At 36.2% G+C, this 20,172-nt stretch overlaps 1 protein-coding gene across 1 annotated transcript; it reads right to left on the bottom strand.

Moving 5' to 3' along the window:
- Positions 1–4,122: 4,122 nt before the first annotated feature.
- APIP (APAF1 interacting protein) lies at positions 4,123–18,287 on the bottom strand. Its single transcript, XM_009573826.1, has 9 exons — positions 18,267–18,287; positions 16,462–16,476; positions 14,638–14,738; positions 11,532–11,580; positions 10,110–10,227; positions 8,882–9,017; positions 6,095–6,262; positions 5,420–5,542; positions 4,123–4,184 (listed from the first exon to the last, which is right to left on the bottom strand). The coding sequence occupies exons 1-8, from the start codon at positions 18,285–18,287 to the stop codon at positions 5,443–5,445; spliced, it is 708 nt and encodes a 235-aa protein (XP_009572121.1). The 3' UTR covers positions 4,123–4,184; positions 5,420–5,442.
- Positions 18,288–20,172: the final 1,885 nt, after the last annotated feature.

Below are 20,172 nucleotides of genomic sequence, written 5' to 3'. Positions count from 1 at the left end.
GGGAAAGAAAACAAAAACAAAGCCTGCAAGGGTTCACCTCCCCTTATAACAAAAGGGAACTACAAATCCAAAGCGGCTTCAAAAATGAAGCATTCGCCTAATTTCTTTATTGCTTATGTATCTGTAGAGCACATGACTGATAACTCCCTTTAGTAAGGATACCTTAACTTATGTCAGAGTCTTTTTAACAATTTTGAAATTAAGAAGCATTAATATAAAACTATATATTTTCTTCTCTTCCTTGATATAGAAGTAAGCCATCTAAAGTGCTCCAGTGTTTTTTTTGCCAATTTGCCATCTTCTGTAAAATGGCAAAAAATTGTTACAAACACATTTGCCAAAAAGTGTGGCAAAAAAGAATTTAGAGGAAGGCTACTGGTTTATTTGTATTGTTCCACTAGACAGTGGGCTTTTTTAGATGTTAATTTTTAAATGACGATTTCAGAGTTAAAGGAAATAGAATGCCAGTTGTTCAGGCTTTACAGCATTCACTAGAGGACCTATATTGGCATCATAAATTCTTACTGTAAGTTAGAGCTCTATCTCTTAATGTCTCAAGATGCTGTATTCTGCAGTTTTATTTCCTTCTTGGAAAGCAAGTAGGATATTTGCTAGGAAAATACTTTTACTGAGAAATACTGGAACTTAATTAGTATTTTGGATGACCCACATAAAATGGGAATTATGTTGTTTTTACATAAGCCTATCTGGTGATACTAAACCTAGATAATCAGCTTCGATGGAGATCAAGTCTTTGCTGCAAACGTATAAAAATATCTAGCTGGCTTATTAGCCTACAATTCACATCAGAAAATGATCTAGACTTGATGGGAGTTTAGAAGCCTTAAATCATATAGGAAATCTTCATATTTTTGTTCTACATAATTGGAGCTGAACTGTAAGAGCTTTCTGAACACTTTGGGAAACAGTAATAATTTCACAAGTTTATGAAGCCACCAAAGCTGTGAAGTCATTGATTTCTTTGTTGAGAGTTCACATACAAACAAACACGAGAAGAACGTATTTAGCTCATTTCCATACCACTGAATGGGACTCTGAGCATCTCAGAATCCTATATGAAAGGACTTTACTATATAAATTTGATATAGAAATTTGATATTTCACACAGATTTTAGAAAGGATAGAGAGTGGCAAATTGTAGCTGGATGAGGAAGTGAATATTTGTAATTAACATGACCCCAGAAGAATATATTTGGCAAAAATACCTTTCCTTGTGAGTGTTCTTTTGTAGTTTGTCATTATACATGCAGAACAAAACACCACCAAGTGTAAGATCATCTTTATCCTTACAAAACATCAGTATTATGGAATGATACAATTATGTCCTATTCTGACAGCATCATCAGAATACCACAGGAATTCACTATTTGCAGAAATCTAGCAGTTTAAATAAAGAATTAAAGGTCACAATCAATAGATAGCAACTAGATTTCAAGACTAAGTGGATTGTCATATCCAGAAGTATTTTCGTTAGCATGCCCATAGGGAAGAAAAGCTAAGGGAAATACAATCTGCTTTCCCTTCATGTCAGTTGCACCTCTGAAGTCTTGAAAATACTTAGAGATGTGTTTTGTACTTAAGTAGAGCAAAGGAGTATGCAGCCTGTCCAAAGTCACTCTCTAAAAAGTAAGATTTTTCACCTGTGTTCTTACTGCAATCCACATACACTCACAAGATGTGGAGTTACTGCAAAATATTTGCCACTGACAAACAAGTGTCTAAAAATGAAAAAATGTATCAATAAACATATAGTCAACAACCTGCAGTTACTTAGCGATAACCACTATTTCACAATAATTAAGGTCGTCCCCCCTCTAGGGTTTAAAGGTTGCACACTGCTGGTACAGCACTACGCACAGTAGGGAAGGCCAAACGTGCCTAACAGTCACAAGACACTGATCTTAATGAAACCTGCCAGTCTGTCAGCATAGCACCACTACTCTTTACGAATTTGAAGAATGAGGTAATACAAGCGTTTGGGAAGGGAGTTCAGAAATAAAGTCAATGGCATAAACCACAAAACAATCAATGCTATTCTTGTGTTCCTAAAATGTATAAGGAAATCCAGAAGAGAACTAAATATGGTTATTTCTTTAATGTAAGAATAGAATTACAAAGATTTTGTTCAATTAAATTCACTATAATGTATGCTGGTGAGTCTTGCAGTCCAGTCATCGGGGGAAAAAAGAGGCCTATCTGAACTATATGGCAATTCCTTTAATAACTCTTTAGTTGATATCTGACTGAAAGGAACAGGAAAATTAGAGGGCAAAGCTTAGGTATTTCCTGTGGAGAAAATTTGAAGCATCCCAGAGAGGTGAGGGTATATTATCTTGGTAGATGAGTACTCAGCAAGTTTCTGATGGCAGATCGTTCTATAATGAATCATTCCTGTGGAGTGGTAACTTCATCAGTGGAGGTCTTGATGTCATCTGTGACAGCTGCTGTTCGTCTGGTAGAAGCAGATGCTGAACATGCTCTCTTGTGCAGCACAGAAAGACAGACTGTAGCTGCTATGAGGATGTGGAGATAAGAGGGATCTGGTTGCTGACAAACCGGCAGCACAGCAGCAACAACTCTGGTGCCTACACCAGGCTGTTATGGCACAGGTGACCACATCTTACTGCTCAGAAACAGCTGGTACCCAGCAGGTGATCAGGGCAGCAGGCACTTGGCTTATACCATGATGCCTTACTGCAAATGAGTTTTGACAGAGCCCAGTGACAGACTGTTACGTTGGGACATGAATACCCCAACCAAAGCAGGATGTTTTTTGTGCAAGCTCAGCACAACACAATTACCAGTAACTAGAGAGATCAATGGCATATCTTGTGCTATAATCAGTAGTCTGACATACATAACTAAAGAAAAGTCAATGCTTATTCATGTGTGAAACATGTAAGAAGTTTCTTCCTGACTTCTTGGTTTAGCACAATACTTTCCACAGATTTCATTTCTTTCTGAACTCTTCAGAACATCCACACCAAATGCCTGTCCACACGTTGCCAAGTAACTCTGGATAGTCATCCCCATGAAAGAGGGGAAGCATTGTCTGCCATCTCTGGCTTCAGCCATCTCCTCTTTTACCCCAGCTCTGGTTCTCTTTGGACCCATCTCTGAGTTGATGCAATGTTTTACCAGTGGCTCATTAGGAAACAATATCATAATTTTCTTCCCCCCACTCCCGCACTAGTTTTCTCTTAGGTTAAAGAGTTAATTCACCTCATGGAAGCTCAAAAAAGTGCCAGAGATGACGCAAAGGGAAGTGGTGGGAATGCATGGCCCCTAGCAGAAAACAAGGTGAACTGATGCTTACCCTGTCTCAATTCACCCTTGGGATCAGAGTGCTCAATGAGAAAGTTGGTCAATCAAGGCTTAGACTGATGCCACTGGGGGGCCATTCCAGGAGATTTTGAAAGAAGACACTAAGATACATAAATACGTGAGACTATATTTTAATGAGCAATTTGATTTGAGCCATTACTAGGCTGGCTAATCATACATCATAAAAAGCTGTTTTAAAGTTGTAATAAATGAAATCTTTAAAGAGGTAAAAACCAGACAAGACCCAGAGCAGTCTCTCAGTAACAACTTTCAAATGCACGCTATAAAATTATGTTTTTCCTACTCATTATAATGACAACTAAGAGAATTTAAAAATACATATGCTACAGGCTTAATTTTAAAAAAAACCCTATTAACATGGCATGAATGAATCAACAGTTCAAACAATGCTTTAAACTTTATACCTAACTTCTAATTAAGGGGTCATCCTCACTTTTTTCCCCCAAGAATAAAGGCTACTATAACTTTCAGAAATGGAGACCTAGAACAATTTAAATGATGTAGCAGTAGAGCAGGTTGTTGAAATACGAATTTTTAAAGCACGCAAACAAAATATCACATCAGTTCTCCATAGCTTTTTTCAAAAACTTCTTTTGCATCTGAATTTTCATTCCTCCTACTGTAGCATTTGACAGGATTCATAAACAGCAATGATTGTTCAGCTTTTTTTTTGTTTTGTTTTAACTCTCCTTTTCTTCTTGGATGTGTTTAACAGTCAAAACTGACTGTTAACATCTGTCAATCAGCCGAGTATAACAGCACCCCCTTCTGGTTTTAACAGATGAGGTGGAATCTGGAACTCCCATCATGTAAGAAACCTGTATAGGAGAAACAAGATAAATGTGAAAATATTCTAAAACTAGATATTTAGTCATAAGAAACAGGCAAAGGAATATTAATGCCACTACGTTAGCCCAATCCCCAATTGCAGGGGCTGAGGAGCAATTTTAGAATGGTTCTTGCGAGCTATGAGGTAGCTCTGTGCAGGTGTGGTAGCCAGCGTGTCTTCATCACTGTATGCGGTGGCAGCACTCCAAATACCTGTTCACGCAGAGACTCACTTGATAGCAAGCCTTGTGTCCCACTGCTTCCTCCTCTAGTGTGGGCATAAAGGCTAATGATCCAAGTACCTGTCTGTTCTGGGCTCATGCTGCCTGAGCAGCCATTTGTCATCTCTTCTAATGTAAAATGTGGAGAGGATTGTCTGATGGCCCAACTCTGTGCAGCAAGTTAGCCTATCCTGTTTAATTAGACCACCACTTTGGCCTAGCAACTCCTTTATAATCTCAGTACTGATATCTTTAAACTTGCTTAGATTTTCAGGAAGAAGTGTCCCAGACACTGAAACGTTACGCTACCACTGTGTTTTGGCCATACCGAGCTGTATATTGCTTATGTGAGAATTGTTTCAGGGATCTTTCATGTAAAGTACTGCCTGATCATATTATCTATGTGCTTTTACTTTAAAATATGTTACAAAAACTCTCAAAACATTGATCATTAGAAAAATAAACATTAGAAAATAGAAAGTCATAGTAATTTGCTGTATGAGTTAACAGGTGACACTAATCAATTAAACTTAATCAAACTGCAACCAGCCACTTCTGCTGAAGGAAAAAAAAAACCCAACCCACCATGTAAGTAATACCACTGAGACGGACTGAAATCAAATCTGATCCTGCAAGCTGAAGAACAAAAGTGGGTGTTCAGGCATCTTTGTATAGATTAGCTTACTAAGCTGGGGTCTTTTTTCTCCACTGTTTTTTTCTGGTAATGCTTAATACAATTTAGTTTTAAAAAGCAGTTGCACTCCATGCTGTACCTAGGTGCTAAAATATGCACAGGACATACTTAACTATTAATACGTATCTTTTTGTTGCATTGTGTGGTAAAGGAGCATTATTTCAGGCATAGATACAATTGCAGTGGTAATGGAACAGAGTGGGGGAGATGCGCAATACTGAAGTTTCCTGAGTGGGAAAGCAAACTGAAGTGATGGTGTCATCTGTAGTCTCTCCCTCCAAACAGATCATCTCTACAGATAAATTCACACCTGAATATAAATGTTGTTGTCATTTACAAGATCCCGTTTTCTTGTGCTGGATGTTTGGAAGGATCTAGCCCGTGCTGCTTCATCTGCACAGCGATATCAAACAAGTAATCATAACACTCACACCTAAAATTAAAAGAAAAAAAAGTGAAACGTGAAGTAAGGCTCAAGTCTTACCATGTTTTACGAAAATCAATAGTTTTCTTCCTTGAGCTTTACATCACCAATGTAATGGTCTGACTGGACAGCTCTATTATCATTTATTTCCACTACTGCGGTATGGAAAGTGCACAGCATTTTTGCTACATGATCCGGATTTGCTGCATTTCCATCAGCAAATGAAGAAGTAAATTCAAAAAATGGGACTAAGGAAGACTACACAAACAGTATTGGCAGGTGTCATATAAAAGCAGAGATTGTCTGCAGGTGTCATATGAGGAGGGACTTGTCCATATGAAAGGAAAATGTTGGCAACCCTATCAGCCAGCATTGATATGAAAGGAAAACCAAGCGGTGGAATCATGGATGAACCCATTCCCAAAAGCTCACTATACATTCAGTGAGGCCAGAAATTAATGTTCTGAATCATTGTCCATGGGTTGGAAATACACGACATTAAGGTCATTAAGATTTTGAGGTATAATGGCAAAAGATACCATATTCCTAAATTGTACTCACATCGTTTTGGCTTTTTCCCATGTTTCTCCCCATACGTAAACTCCGTGACGTCTGACCAATACAGCACAAGAGTCTGGGTATTTTTCCACTGCACGTGCCATTCTTCCCTTGAGATCCTTCTCTTCTGGTGTATTCTCAATAATGGGAACCACTAGTGTATCATCATATCTAAAAGAAAAATGAATGCTCACGTATTTAAAAAATGCTGTATTTGGATGTATGAAGCATTTCCCTAAGAAAGATTCTCCTTTGACTGTGTAGAGATGTTAACAAATTCTCAACACTTGTGATTTTATGCTCTTCTCTTGTGAGTTCACGCTGTAACATAAGAACTCTCAGGAACATCTCTCACTCCCGAACGTATGCTATGCTGGCAATACCTCAGCTACACTTGAGGCACAAAAATAAAATAACACTTTAATGTATTAGGTGTAGCTGTTTGTTCACATATTACTTTGTAGTTGGGTCCCTTTACAACTTTTTCAGACTCTCTTAATCCTGTATTGGCATCACTTACAAGCTTTATCTCAGATTAAATTATTTAAAAGAATCACATCATGAAGAAGGAAATGAAGCTGTTTGCTGGAGAGCAGAAAAAAATTAATTTAGGTAATCCAAAAAGCCCCTGGAAATAAGATTGTCCTGCTAAGGCATATAAATAGAAAGTAGAGTCAACACATGAAAAATAAATTCTCTGTGATGGAGTCATTGGTGGGCTATATGTGATCTTAAGAAAGCCTGAGAACCCCAGTTCCAAAGACAAGATGATGCATGTTACTCAGTGGAACTTGCCTAAGAGTTTCTTCTGAAGGAGGACTGGGATATTTGGCATTGTTTGAACCTTAATTAACACTGGCAGAAACTTGTTTAAATAGTTTTAATAAGTCCCCTGTTCAGGTTCAGATTTATCATTGAGATCACATAGATATTTCACGAGTGGATGCTAGTAGTACTTACTTTTATAAAACACAGAGAAAAAACAATGGTAAAAATAATACAGCTTGTACTTCAGATCAGATATTCAGAAAATTAAAAAGTCTTATCCCTTACAGTTTTCAGTGCTGATGCTTTCCCAGAGAAGTCTATAAAAATAGTGAATGAAGAAAATTAAGTGGTTTTTGTAGGTTTACTTTGACTCTTACATGTTCTGATCATTAAAATTAGATTTGGAGTGTTTGCCACTAGTGACGCCAATGAGCTAAGGGATTGGTTTCTTAGGTTCTGCTTTCTACTTGGATAGGTGTTTGGAAGCAAATATAAATACCATAACTGATTCCTAATCATAACCATAAGTCTTTTATCAAGAACTAGTATCTATAAAACCCCAAGAAGACTCTGAATGAGTTAAATACTTGATATCTCTTTAGTTTTACTGAAGTATAAGCAGTCTACATTTAGCCAAATCTTCACGTAAAATATCTTGGGACAGTCTGAGACTTTCAAAGTTATTTACTACAGATCTAGTTCTCCTTCTACTGAAGTAAAAAGTAAAACTATTCTGGCATCACTGGGATCATATTTAAGCCAACAAATATTTCTGATTATCCTATCTGTAGCATTTTCCTTGATAGCTTCCAGAAAAAGTTTATGTAATTAGAAACAATATATTGTCAATCCCTTTTTCGAAAGATCCCATTCTGTACTATCGAATTTCTTCTGAATTCAATAGGGAACCTTGTGTGAGGTTAAGACAGTGGAATCAGTCTAGTATGGATGAATACGTACTTAGGAACAATCTAATCTGGAGCTTTGATTTCTTTAGTATTTCTGGTAAATTAGCAGGATGACACAGGACAACTCAGAGATATGGAACCCAACCAATACAATGTCTCCTGACTAACATTTACGAATATTTGAGAATTCAAAATGCATATTCAAAATAGAAAATTGTTGTGGATTTTTTTAAAACCAGTGTTCTTAAACACTTTAATATAAGGGGTGTCTTTTGCCACATTAAAAATACAAATGCTAATGCTGACAAGAAGGTAAAGCTGGCAAGTCAACCAAAACTGAATAAAATATGCCCAGGCGTAAAATCACATGCCAGACATATGGCTTGCTCCCTTGCCAAAGGGCATTAGTTAGTTACAAAAATTATCATGAAAAAGTGGAAAGAATTTAGCATTTCAATTTTTCATCTAATTGTCACATATTATATAAATGTTGTTTGCGGATCCCAATTCAACACTCTGTGGGTGGAGTCCTCAAAACAAGCCATCACACATAATTTGGAATAACTCAGCACTTACCTCAGAGCTCATCCCTGAAAAGTAATAACATTATCTTTAATGAGCTATTTATTCTGAATTTTCTTTCAAAGTCTGTCAAGTAAAATCTGAAATCCTCTACTCTCTTAACATGCCCTAAACTAGCACAGGCAGTGATATGTGAAGTCCACCCAAATGTAGTTTGTACGTTATCAATCCAACCTAATGTCGGTTGGCTCCAGTTTCAGTTTAACATTGTATAGATGTGTTAACATCTCTGTTCTTGAGATATTTGTCAGGACATAGCTCTTTATTTGGTTTGTTTCTGTAGCTCAACAGACCACAGTAGCCTTGACATTACAGGATTTTATCTCAGATCGCTTCCATAGACTTGAGAGCTTCTTAGGGAAAGCCAATGATTGATTTATTCCAGAGGTCTTTTTACTTCTTATTCCTAATACTTTATATTACACACTTTAACTCAAATGACGCACATAACTCAAATAACTTGTCATCTATTTATATTGCTAAAAACAAATGATCAAATAGCATGCCTCTTTTCTTAAATATATAGAAGTACCGGTAATAGCCTCCTGAAGTACACTTCTGGATTCCTTTTATCATCTCCTGATGGGTAATACTGAACTCACACCCTGGGTAAAGAAGGGTAGCCATAACAGCAGCCTTGGAATGAGTATGGATCACTGCACCTGCCCCTAAGAACAGAAAAAGAAGAAAAAAATGTATTTTTAGAATTAATTTTAAAATGTGTCTATTAAGAAAATTTTATTCACATACTTGATTAATTTCCTTTGGCTAGGCATCTTAGCAAATGGTCATCTACTGTGTTAGAGGAAAAAATACACAGCAACCTAAATAAAGGTATGAAATAATTACTTCCCTATAAAGGATAATTATGGATTGTCTTAACTTATAGTTAGTGACGAATTCTAGGAGAGAAACTACTTGCACAAATTCAAGAAGAAACACTAGTTGTACATTTCATTACATACTGCAATGACCGAAATACTCTATTAATTTTATCACAGTTCTGAGATTCTAAAGAATCCCAAACTTACTTGTGAGATTAAAGTTTAAAGACTTTTACTTTCTTTTTATGCTAGTACTCTTCTTTGATTATCCACTGATTCTCTGAAAAAACATTTATTGTTATCTTATTGCATCATGATGGAAAGATAGGTAGACAATAATTATAATTTACTTATAAAGTTGCAATGTTGCTAAAAATATGAAATGAGTTTTCCTCGCGTACACATGTAAGCTTCTTGTGCGGGAAGATCAGAAGAGACTCCCTAAATCCTTTCTAAAGTAACAGATGTAAATCTTACACAACAGCAACTCTCTATTACTGTCCACCTGCAAAAGAAAAGTTTCATACTTTTTTCACGTATCCATAATTTAGAACCTTTGATCACAGCCAATGGTTGTAAAAGGATTTAAACCACAGTCCCTAAATAGGTAAAACTACTGTAAATCTACTGTAAATCTGCTGTAAATCCCCCAGCTCCTCGCACAACCTACTAATATACTGCACTAAAAATGAGTGCCAAAAAGATGATCACAGGTATAGCTACATGAGAAGATTAAAATGTAAATGACACTGACAGGATGTTACCACGGATTACCTTCCATTGTCCATATTCCTTTGCAAATCAATTTATTTTATAGTTTCATGTTTATTTCACCATAACTTCCATGTATAAAGAATATGGTATTGAATTTCAGTTTTGTGGATGTGTATATACAGTGTTTCAGTCATCGCTGAACTAAAAACATTTGCTACACACCTCTCATAGTGTAGGCATTCATAAAAAGAGGCGTGCACTGGCTTTTCTTTAGTTTCTTGTGCGGTGGAGGACCACTGATGTCCTGTTCGTTCATGTCACAAACAAACATATCTTCTGGCTGTAAGAAAGAAGAAATTATTTAGACCTCTGATGACCTGAATAGTTTTGTTTTCCTTCTAGGGAGACAAATATATACACCATATATTTAATACAGAATGTGATTTTAACTTTGTAAAAGTGCTGTAACACACCACATTTATTCTAGCTTCTAATTTACTGACATTGTATAATGTGAATTAATATTAGGCACTCTTTTTATTCAGACTGCTGCCAAGAAGACATTTGTAAAACTAAAATTTTCTCAGAAAAGAGACAGCCTGTATCTAAATAACAGACAATAGATCAAAAGGAAAAGTAGTAACTGATTAAAAAAAAGAAACATAGATGTACTTTTCCTTCCCCCCTTAAAGAACCAACAAAGGACATGAATTAAACCTACATATAATATATTTAACTTGTAGAACTATTTTTTTAAACCTTGCTTTTAGTGGCTTTACATAAATGTTACCTTTGCATCAATCAGCTACTCATAATAGTACAAAGAATTGTTCAGGGCAGCAATAAAACTCTCTAATAGCAGGAAATACAGTTGCAAGAGATTTCCTTACTCACTGTGCTCAATCCACTGCTACTGCTAGCAAAGAACAGACCATCGCACTCTTGCCATGTTATGCCTTTGCCTGTCTTACTGGCTAACATCCCCAGTAAGCACTGCTGTGAAACCCCAAGTTTCTACCAGTGAAGAGATTCCTTTCACTTCTCATTGTATTTACCCTCAGATCTATAAAACAACACATCCTTTCCACATATTATTCTATTCTGGGGGAGTTCCTGTTGTCATAAAGTAGTTATCATTTACCATTCTCCCCTTCACTTATATTTTGGGGTTTTTTTTTGAAAGGAGACAGATAGACAAGGTCACCTTTTCATGGGGAGAGCCCATCTATTTACTGAGAATATCAAGACAAAGATTTGTAATCACTCAAATGAAAATAAATAGAGGTGAGTGTTAATGCTTAATTACCTATGTGCCACAGTAACTTGAAACTGTAGCCAGAGCACTATAAAGCCATTCAAGCTTGACAAAGAATAAAGCTGGACTTGAGTAATGTTCGAATGTAATAGTCTTCTGTATTAATTTAAAGCAAAGAGATCACCAAGACTAATCCACACTGGCCACTGAAACACATGTTGGCTTGCTATGCTAATGGAGTACTGGGTGAAATCCTCAGTTGTTTCAATAAGGCAGTCAATAGTGTAACAACAGTTTCTAACTTTACATAAGGAAAAATGAAACTCTAAACAAAGGTACTTTCATCCATCTCAAGATAAGCTCTGAGGTAAAAATACTCTTCAATGTACCTGTATTCTTTCCTTTTGGACTCCTGAAGGAGCGATGTAGATTTCATTCCTAAGAAAAGTTACAGACAGGGAAAATCAATTAACACAGAGTTGTTCAACTGCACAGGCATTAGAGCTCTCGATCCACTGAAAAGGAAATAGCAAATCTAGCCCCTCATAATTTAATAACTTTCTTGCTCCTTCCATAGATTAACATGTAGATAGTTTTCAAAATAGAACTGAATCATACAAGGACATACGAAATCTCTAACTTGTAGGGGTACAAACCCGTGCTTTCAACTTGACAAAGGACCTGAAACACATGTAGGAAGTGCAGCCTTGTTTTTCCTACAAAGAAAAACACACAGCCTCCCCCTATAATAATTCCAAACTCAAATCCCCAGAATTCAGAATAAAAATGGAACAAGAGAAACTGCAAGCAGATACTGATCTATGACAAAACAGGTGACAAAACTACTACCTAAAAATCCACAGACTACCCATAAACAATATTAATTATCTGTAGTATTTTACAACGTAAATACTTCTGGGTTTTGTTATAACTGTGTATTTTAGGTTTTTAATGCATTTATATATTTATTTATATTGATAAAAAGATAACACTAATTCAATGCAATTAAATGACAAATTCAAGTTGAAGTGCATCACTTCTTGAAAGGTTTACATGAACAAAGACTATAAAAATTGTTTTAAATTAAAATAATTTTCAAAATAATTGAAATATTTTCAATAATAGCAAAAAAAAAATCAAGATTACCTCTCTCAATTGTAATCACTATTCAGTTTCAATGGTAACATACTAAATTCAGGGGCACAGAGACATCTAGTGAATAATTAGTCAAGTTACAGATACATTTCCTAAGAACCACGAGATGTTTATATTTCTGGACAAGAGCACTTAGAAAAGCAATGAAGCTGGTGAAGGGTCTAGAGCACAAGTCTTATGAGGCGTGGCTGAGGAAACTGGGGTTATTTAGTTTGGAGAAAAGGAGGCTGAGGGGAGACCTTATTGCTCTCTACAACTACCTGAAAGGAGGTTGTAGCGAGGTGGGTGTTGTCTCTTCTTCGAAGTAGCAAGTGACAGGACGAGAGGAAATGGCCTCAAGTTGCGCCAGGGGAGGTTTAGATTAGATATTAGGAAAAATTTCTTCACTGAAAGGGTTGTCAAGCATTGGAACAGGCTGCCCAGGGAAATGGTTGAGTCATCATCCCTGGAGGTATTTAAAAGATGTGTTCATGTGGTGCTTAGGGACAAGGTTTAGCGGTGGACTTGGCAGTGTTAGGTTTATGGTTGGACTTAATGATCTTAAGGGTCTTTTCCAAACTAAATGATTCTATGATTCTAACTCTTCCAAAAATACAACTCGTAAAATGATGTACTCCTCATAGTGGTAAAACGGCTGTGAAGCACATAAAAATGTGGCTTTATCATATTTGTAATTTTTAACATTCATGAATTAACACTGCCAACACTGCATTAATTTAGTCTTAATTCCTTTGCATGAGCAAGATGATTGAGAGCACAACATACCAAGAAATCAAGTGGTAATTCAGTTACTAATGAAAGACATGCATTTTTTCTTAAAACAAATTTTTTTCTTTTTTAGAAATTAATCACAAAGGGAAAATCTGATAATGAAACATGGCCTTTGAAATATAGGACACCTGAAAAAGAATTCTAGATCCATTTTTAATATGCTATCCCATGTCCAAATTGGCATTTTTATTCTGAGTAGTTGATAGGAACTGCATAGTGAGTAACGCTGATTAGGATTAACTGGTAAAACCAGTTGTTAGAATTTCAGTCAAATTTCAATTGTTCTTTCACTATTTCCTATGTAACAATTCTAAGCTAGTCTGATCTCTGCCTCATAGCTATTAATTTTAAAAGTAGCTACTGCTACTGAAGGCATAAAACAGTACAGCCACATAGATTACTATTCCTAAGCCATGTACAATATTGGTATCAACTCAAATATGTATTTCGGTGTAGTCTGAGCAACCAAGTTATAGAACTGCTGAGGAAAACTGTATTACTATGTTAGTGTATTCTCTGTTGACATCATTTATCTTGTCACAACCAACATGAATCACACTGAAATAACGAAGAAAATAGGCTACATTTAGCTACTGATGAGAATTAGTGCTAGAAAGATCTTTCCATAGACAAAGAACTTTAAAAACAAGAATTAACCATCTTATTGTTCCTCTATTATTGCTGTTGCTTTGCTTGCAAAATCAAGCAGGGAAGTGAAATGACCTGCACAAAGCCATTTGAACAGGACAAATATTAGCATTTAGAGCCTTTACTTCACATAGATCTCTCTCTCATATATTTGAATAGCAATGGCTGTTTGTGTCTGCATGCAAGTGTACATCAGAAAAATGAGAGGTCAGACACTTTCAAGTTAGAGTGTCGCAACGCCCTGTGACTGGTGACAGAATTGCAGGCACTGTGCAAGGTGTTTTGCAGAATGAGGACTTCTCTTTTTTCAGTGGCCACTGAGAGGAGCTCTGTCTCCATCAAAAGCTTGGAAAGTATGAATAGGGGGAGATGAGCAAATTAAAAAGCAAAGTAGTGCTCCTTAGCAGTGGATACACACCAAAAATTGTTTTGCTGTTACCTGTCCTGCTTTAATTATATGTTAAGAATATCTCCTTAGAAATTATCTCAGTAGAACAGTAATTTCCTTCGTAAAGGAAATGTCTTGCCTGCAAAATGTCTAGGGTGGGATTCATCTCATCTAACCACAAGCATTTGAAAGCCATGTGCCTGGTGTAACCCACTCTAAATCCCACAGTCAATCAAATGAAAAGGGGGAATGCATTGTTCCTTAAAGACGATTAATCTACCTTGAACAAAGAAAGGAAAAGGACAGAAAAAAGTCACACACTGAAGCTGGCTCTCTCCATTGAAGTAACTGCAATGATTAGCCACCTCCCTTCTACATGGTTAAATGTGACGTACTGTTCATTACCCCCTCTATCTTCTTGCTCACTCTTGACAAACATTTTTCATGGCACTGAAATGCCCTCACCAACTACTGAACACAGCCACCCTCTCTCTCTCTAACCATCACATTCTTTCTCTTCCACCTTTACTTACCCATGTTTCAAGCTGATTCCTCCACCAGTTCCTGTTACCCAGCCTAAACCATAAAACAGTCTACAAAGCTCTGGGATAAGATTTCTTGGATGTAACTTCTCCTAAAAATAAATTAAAGAAATAAATTAAAAACCATCGGAAACATCACAAACCTAAGAATTTAAATTCTGAAATGGAGTTTAAAGGGGTAGTACTTTCATACTGCAGTATGACAGTCTAATTTGTGCTTATGAACTTCAGTTACAAAATGACTGCGTGTTTGCACAATGCCCTTTACGCTTTGCAGGGGCCATTCACGCCTTGAAACAAACAAACAAAACCTCCAAATAAAATGCATGTCTGATTATCGTTCACAGGAAAGGTCTCATCTCAAATTTATTTGAGTGCAGTGGCCCACAGGTATTACACCAGCGAGATTAAGTCATAGACTATTGCCATAAAAAAAGAAAGATTAATGCATCTAACATTATCCATTTTTAAAAGCTCATCTAATAACTTTTCCCATTGAATCAGTTTTCTGTAGGTTTATTTTGCTTAACTTACAAATTTCAATAGAACAGACTTCATTAGTTCTGTTATATAATACTTTTACATAGCAGTCAAAAATACCACAGAAAACATAGGCAAATTATTTGATGACCTTCACATTCCTACATTTTCACAATGTGAGGTTACCTCACATGCAGTTTAGCTAGAAGGCAAATTGCATTATTTTAATATTTCTTTCAGAAGGAAAAAAGTTCTTATTTTTTTCCATATTACATTATTACATCAATAAATATATGTATATCTATTTATTAACCAAAGGTGTCTAGTGTCAGAGATTCATTCATAGTTAATCTAAACCAGAATAGCTTTACAGTACAAGCCAAAATTATTTATTGGAAATACTAAACATTACTCTGCACCAAACATATAAAACTAAGAAAGCTGTACCTTACAGGTACCAGTCTTTGATAAGTGAGTACTACACTGGAAAATTAAAAAATTTGAATGTTGGAATCATTTACATGAGAAATATAACCAGTATACAGAGAGAAAACTGTGAGATGCTACTTTAATTCATGTTGTGTGCTTGAATTTATGCATTTGCATGTTGTCTTGAGTATTTCTTTTAGCTTATCTGACAGAATAAAAAGCCAAAGTCTTCCCCCATTTACCAGTGTAAAAATAAAAATCGTATGTGCTTTCAAAAATATCCTGATACAACTGAAGCCATCAAGTAAGGAATTAAACAGTAGAGAAACAAAGCAGTAATTTTATTTACATCAATTTATCTCCCTTGGATGGGGTAAGATTTCCACCTACATTACCACAGTAATACAGCTGGTTTTGTTTCTTATATGGATGTGTGATAGGAATCAGCAATTAAGCACAACAGATGTGCTCCTTGCATTGTTTTCAACAGAAAACAGGATTAGTTTTAGGAAGGCTAAACCCTTAGGTCACCAAATACATCCCCTCTTACTGCAGCCAACTCTCACATAATTCTTTTTACATATGTATTAAGCCTGAGCAGTACTTCAAACTTCAACTTAATAACATAGCACCATAACATTCTTCAATGGCACTTGTTTCTGAAGCGATTAAAGAACTGGGATTCAGTTCAGATGCTATTCCTGCCTGCTCTGATTTTGTTTCTATTATTTAGAGTCTCTTTTAATATATTAAAAAAATCATCTGTTTATTCATTTCAAGTGATAGAAACAAGACTTTAACCAGCACTCCTAGCAACTTACATAAGAAGTTAAGATTTTTACAGCACCATGAACCTTCATCAGTTCACATTACCTGAAACAAATAGAACTGCATATACAAGAGTACCTGAAGGAAAAAGACCTCAGGCCAAATACGCAAACTCCTACATTTACAGTGCAAAAAATCGGAAATCTTCCCCATTCACACAGCTGAAAATGAAACCACTCCTTTCCAGCTCTTTGCCACTCAAAATAGTAATATACATCAAGTATACTCTGACTAAACGTTCCTCAAATACTAATGACTCTGAAATGTACTGTGAATCTGTATGTATGCATGTGTCGTATGTTTACAAATACAAACCAAACACATAGTATGTGTAAATTATGGGTCCCAATTTTGTTGTTCTGATTTATTTATATAGAATTAATGGCTGTACATAATTTTTATCTATTTACCTGTCATGAAACTGAGTCCCACAGCATCTTGTTTTGAGTCTTATTCAAAATGACATCACTGTCTATTTCTAACCTATATACTACATAGGTATTTTTCATTTCAAAGAAAAATTATGTCTCTTCTCCTTTTGATGCAATAAGCTTATATCAAACAGGTTTATATTGCTATTATTTATTGAACGTACAAAGCCATAAAAAAACCTAATTATAACACTCCTACAGTTGTTTCATATTTTCCCTGTTTGATGAATCTAGACATTTACTGCAAAATTGGTATTCATGGGAGAAGATGAATACTTTTGACCACTTTAGATCATTAAAAAGAATTTTTTAAAGTTCAAATTCAAAAGCTACGTTCATCAAGAACATATGAAAATAAATATAATCAAGGAATTTTGACTATTTTTCTGAAGAATTCCAGGATTATAAAACAATCCTCAGAGTTTAACAGTATTTCTCCAGCATCAGTGGATAATGATTATAACCATAAACTATCTAAACAAAAATATTACTGATAATAAAATTACTGATAATAAAAATTACAGTTCTTTCCATAAGTAAAAAAGGGTACTTGCTGTAATAAGTCTGGGAGTAAACATGTGTGAAAGCCGCAGGAAACTCAACAGGATTACTCTTTGTTAAATCTCAATTAGCAGTACTTTTAAATTTGATTTTTAAGCTGAAGTACAGACGCCATTGGTTATCTCTTCCTTCATATCTCCAACTCACGATCTGGCCCATTAGTTTTCTGATACAGCTAACACGAACAATTTAGCTTCTTTGCTGCTATGCTGTTACCATCTTAGCCTAAGTTTCTACATGCTGTTACGTATGAAGGAAAATTCCACAAATTTCCATGAACTAAAGGAAGTGACTAATTTTTCAATCCATTAAATTATTCTTTTGAAAACAAATTTGCTGGTAAATTTCAAAACAGAAACGGACTGAAAGTATTCACTGAAAATTTAGAATATTTCCAGCAGTCAAATCTTCAAAAAATTATTATTGTATTCTGCAAGACTGTGATTGCTCAAGCAAAATTAGCTTTTTCCTATTTTATTCAAATTACTGTACCTAATATGATTTAAAAACCAAACCAAAACCAATCCACCCTCCCAACCCAAAAACCCAGAAAACAACGTGGATCTAATACAATTGAAAACAAGGTGGACCCAGGCTACTTGTGGAACAAACACATTTGTAAAGGTTTTGGGGATAATTTTCAGAAGGTGTAAAACTGAACTACAATGTGGATATTTTAAGATATTATAGTAAATAAACAGTGCCTGAAATAAGTATCTCCCTTTCATAAATTCCTTAGAAATCATATATTTTCCTCAGAAATAAGCACAGACTGCAGAGATGAAATCATACTGCTGGTATTTCATACTGACGGGTACTAAATCATGATGAAGTTTCTTTGAATAGTGATAAGTTTGATGTGGTAAAACAGATTTGTGCTACACTGTACACATAAAGTGAGAAAAGTACCATTAATAAGCTGGTAGATTTCTGTTTAAAATCTATCTTTAGCACAGAAATGGATCAAATAAACCAAAGCAAGCAAAAATAATGTCATGATCCTTTAAAAAGGTTTATTTTCTACAACACCTTCAGCACCATACAGGGATTCTATAATGCAAAAGGGAGGTTTTTTAGGTGAGAAAAAGAAATAATTGTAAGCAAGAGATAGGAAAGCAAGGTGGTAAGGATTCCTACCCTGCTTAAAGCCTCAGACTGTCAATTTTTATAGCAAGTACAGACCTCCAACTGAAACCAATCATTTATGGTGTGCCTTTTTTATGTTTTGAATTTTTTTTAATTGCAGCAATTAGAAGCTTTAATAGTTTTTTAAAAATGACAAGAGATTAGCTGCTCTACTGCTCAGCTTAGTCATTTACGCCCATGAAAGGACATTTCCAAGAGAAACATTTGTTTAGCAGCAGGAACCCACATTGTGGGGAGGGGGTATTCTGTTAACACCCACAGAATAAAGAGAACAAAAGCAAAAAATAAGTAGCACATACCAAAACTGGCAGGCAGGTAGTTACTTAGTACCAACACCTTTGCTGAAACATTAAGAAAAAAGTGCTGTTGTCACTGTTCTCTGCCCCCACCCCGATACCACAATGACTCTAAAGTTGTAAAGACTGAGTGATCCTTGATGGTCTAAAGTCAGACTGTAAGACTATAAGCAAAGGGGCACTGGGATTTTGTGAGCCTCTCAAGATCATCTCCTGGCCCTTAGAATCACAGCAAGCAGAGGCTTTGTTTAATGAAGCCCCTCTGAACAGACAGACCACCTGCATCTTGTTGCAGTTGCTACAGGGGGCTGCACGCCACAGGCAAATGCTTCCACTTGGTGCTGGATTTGCAGAACCAGGTGTGGGGAGGCAGTGGTGGCAGCATGTGGGAAATGGGCACGGGTGCAAGACAGAGGCAGTGGTTCTGAGGCAGGAGACAGGGAAGGTGAAGTGATGGAGACAGCAGCCTGGGTCAAGTTTGACAAGGTTTGGAAGCTCCTACTCTAACCTCATCTTTAAAACCTCCAATGACAGTGAGTCACAAACTCCTTAGGCAACCTGTCCAACTGTCCCAGGCTAGAAATATTTTCCTAATGCATAACCTAAACCTTGCTTGATGAAACTTAAACTTGTTATCTCTTACCAAACAGTTATGGACATAAAGAAGATGTTCTTCCCTTCAATCTCTGTGACAACATTTTCCATATTAAGATAACAGCTGCATTTGCTCCTCATTTTTTTTGACTAAGGAGATTCTTTCCCTCTTTCCTGACAGGCCACATTATCTAGTCTGCTGATGATTCTCATCTCCCTGTTGTTGGTCTACACTGTTCTTGATGCTTGGGCTGGTCTCTTGACCAGTTCCACATACAAACAGGACAAGTATTTCAAGCCTCATCCAGGTGATGCTCGCATATGCTCTAGCACGATGTTTGCTTTGTTTGATGAAGCGCAGCACTGCCGACTCGTGTTCAGGTTGTGATGACTTATAGTAATGAACAGTTACCAAACTACAAAAACCCCCAAACAATCAAACACAGAAAAAACCCCAAAACAAACCTAAAAAAAACCAGTTACCATAAATAAATAAATAAAAAGGGCCACAAGTACTGTAACTGCAGCCAGACTGGCAACATTTTGGTAAGTGTAGTAAATTTCATTACAACTCTATATTCTCTGCTAATTAGTAACTATGAAGATTACTAGCTAATTACTAAGGTTACAAGAATAGCCTCAACAACTGCAATTGTGAACTGCTATCCTGGAGCACCCGCTGACATAACGTGCCCCTAGCCAGACAGCGGGCAGAGCGCGGGGCCGTCAGCAGCATCACAGGTGGCCACGGCAGGGCCCGG

This window comes from Fulmarus glacialis, unplaced genomic scaffold (assembly GCF_000690835.1).
Source record: "Fulmarus glacialis isolate BGI_N327 unplaced genomic scaffold, ASM69083v1 scaffold13183, whole genome shotgun sequence".
Lineage (NCBI taxonomy): Eukaryota > Metazoa > Chordata > Aves > Procellariiformes > Procellariidae > Fulmarus > Fulmarus glacialis.
The sequence above is the reverse complement of the archived record's forward strand: the minus strand, read 5'-3'. Positions and strand labels throughout refer to the sequence as shown.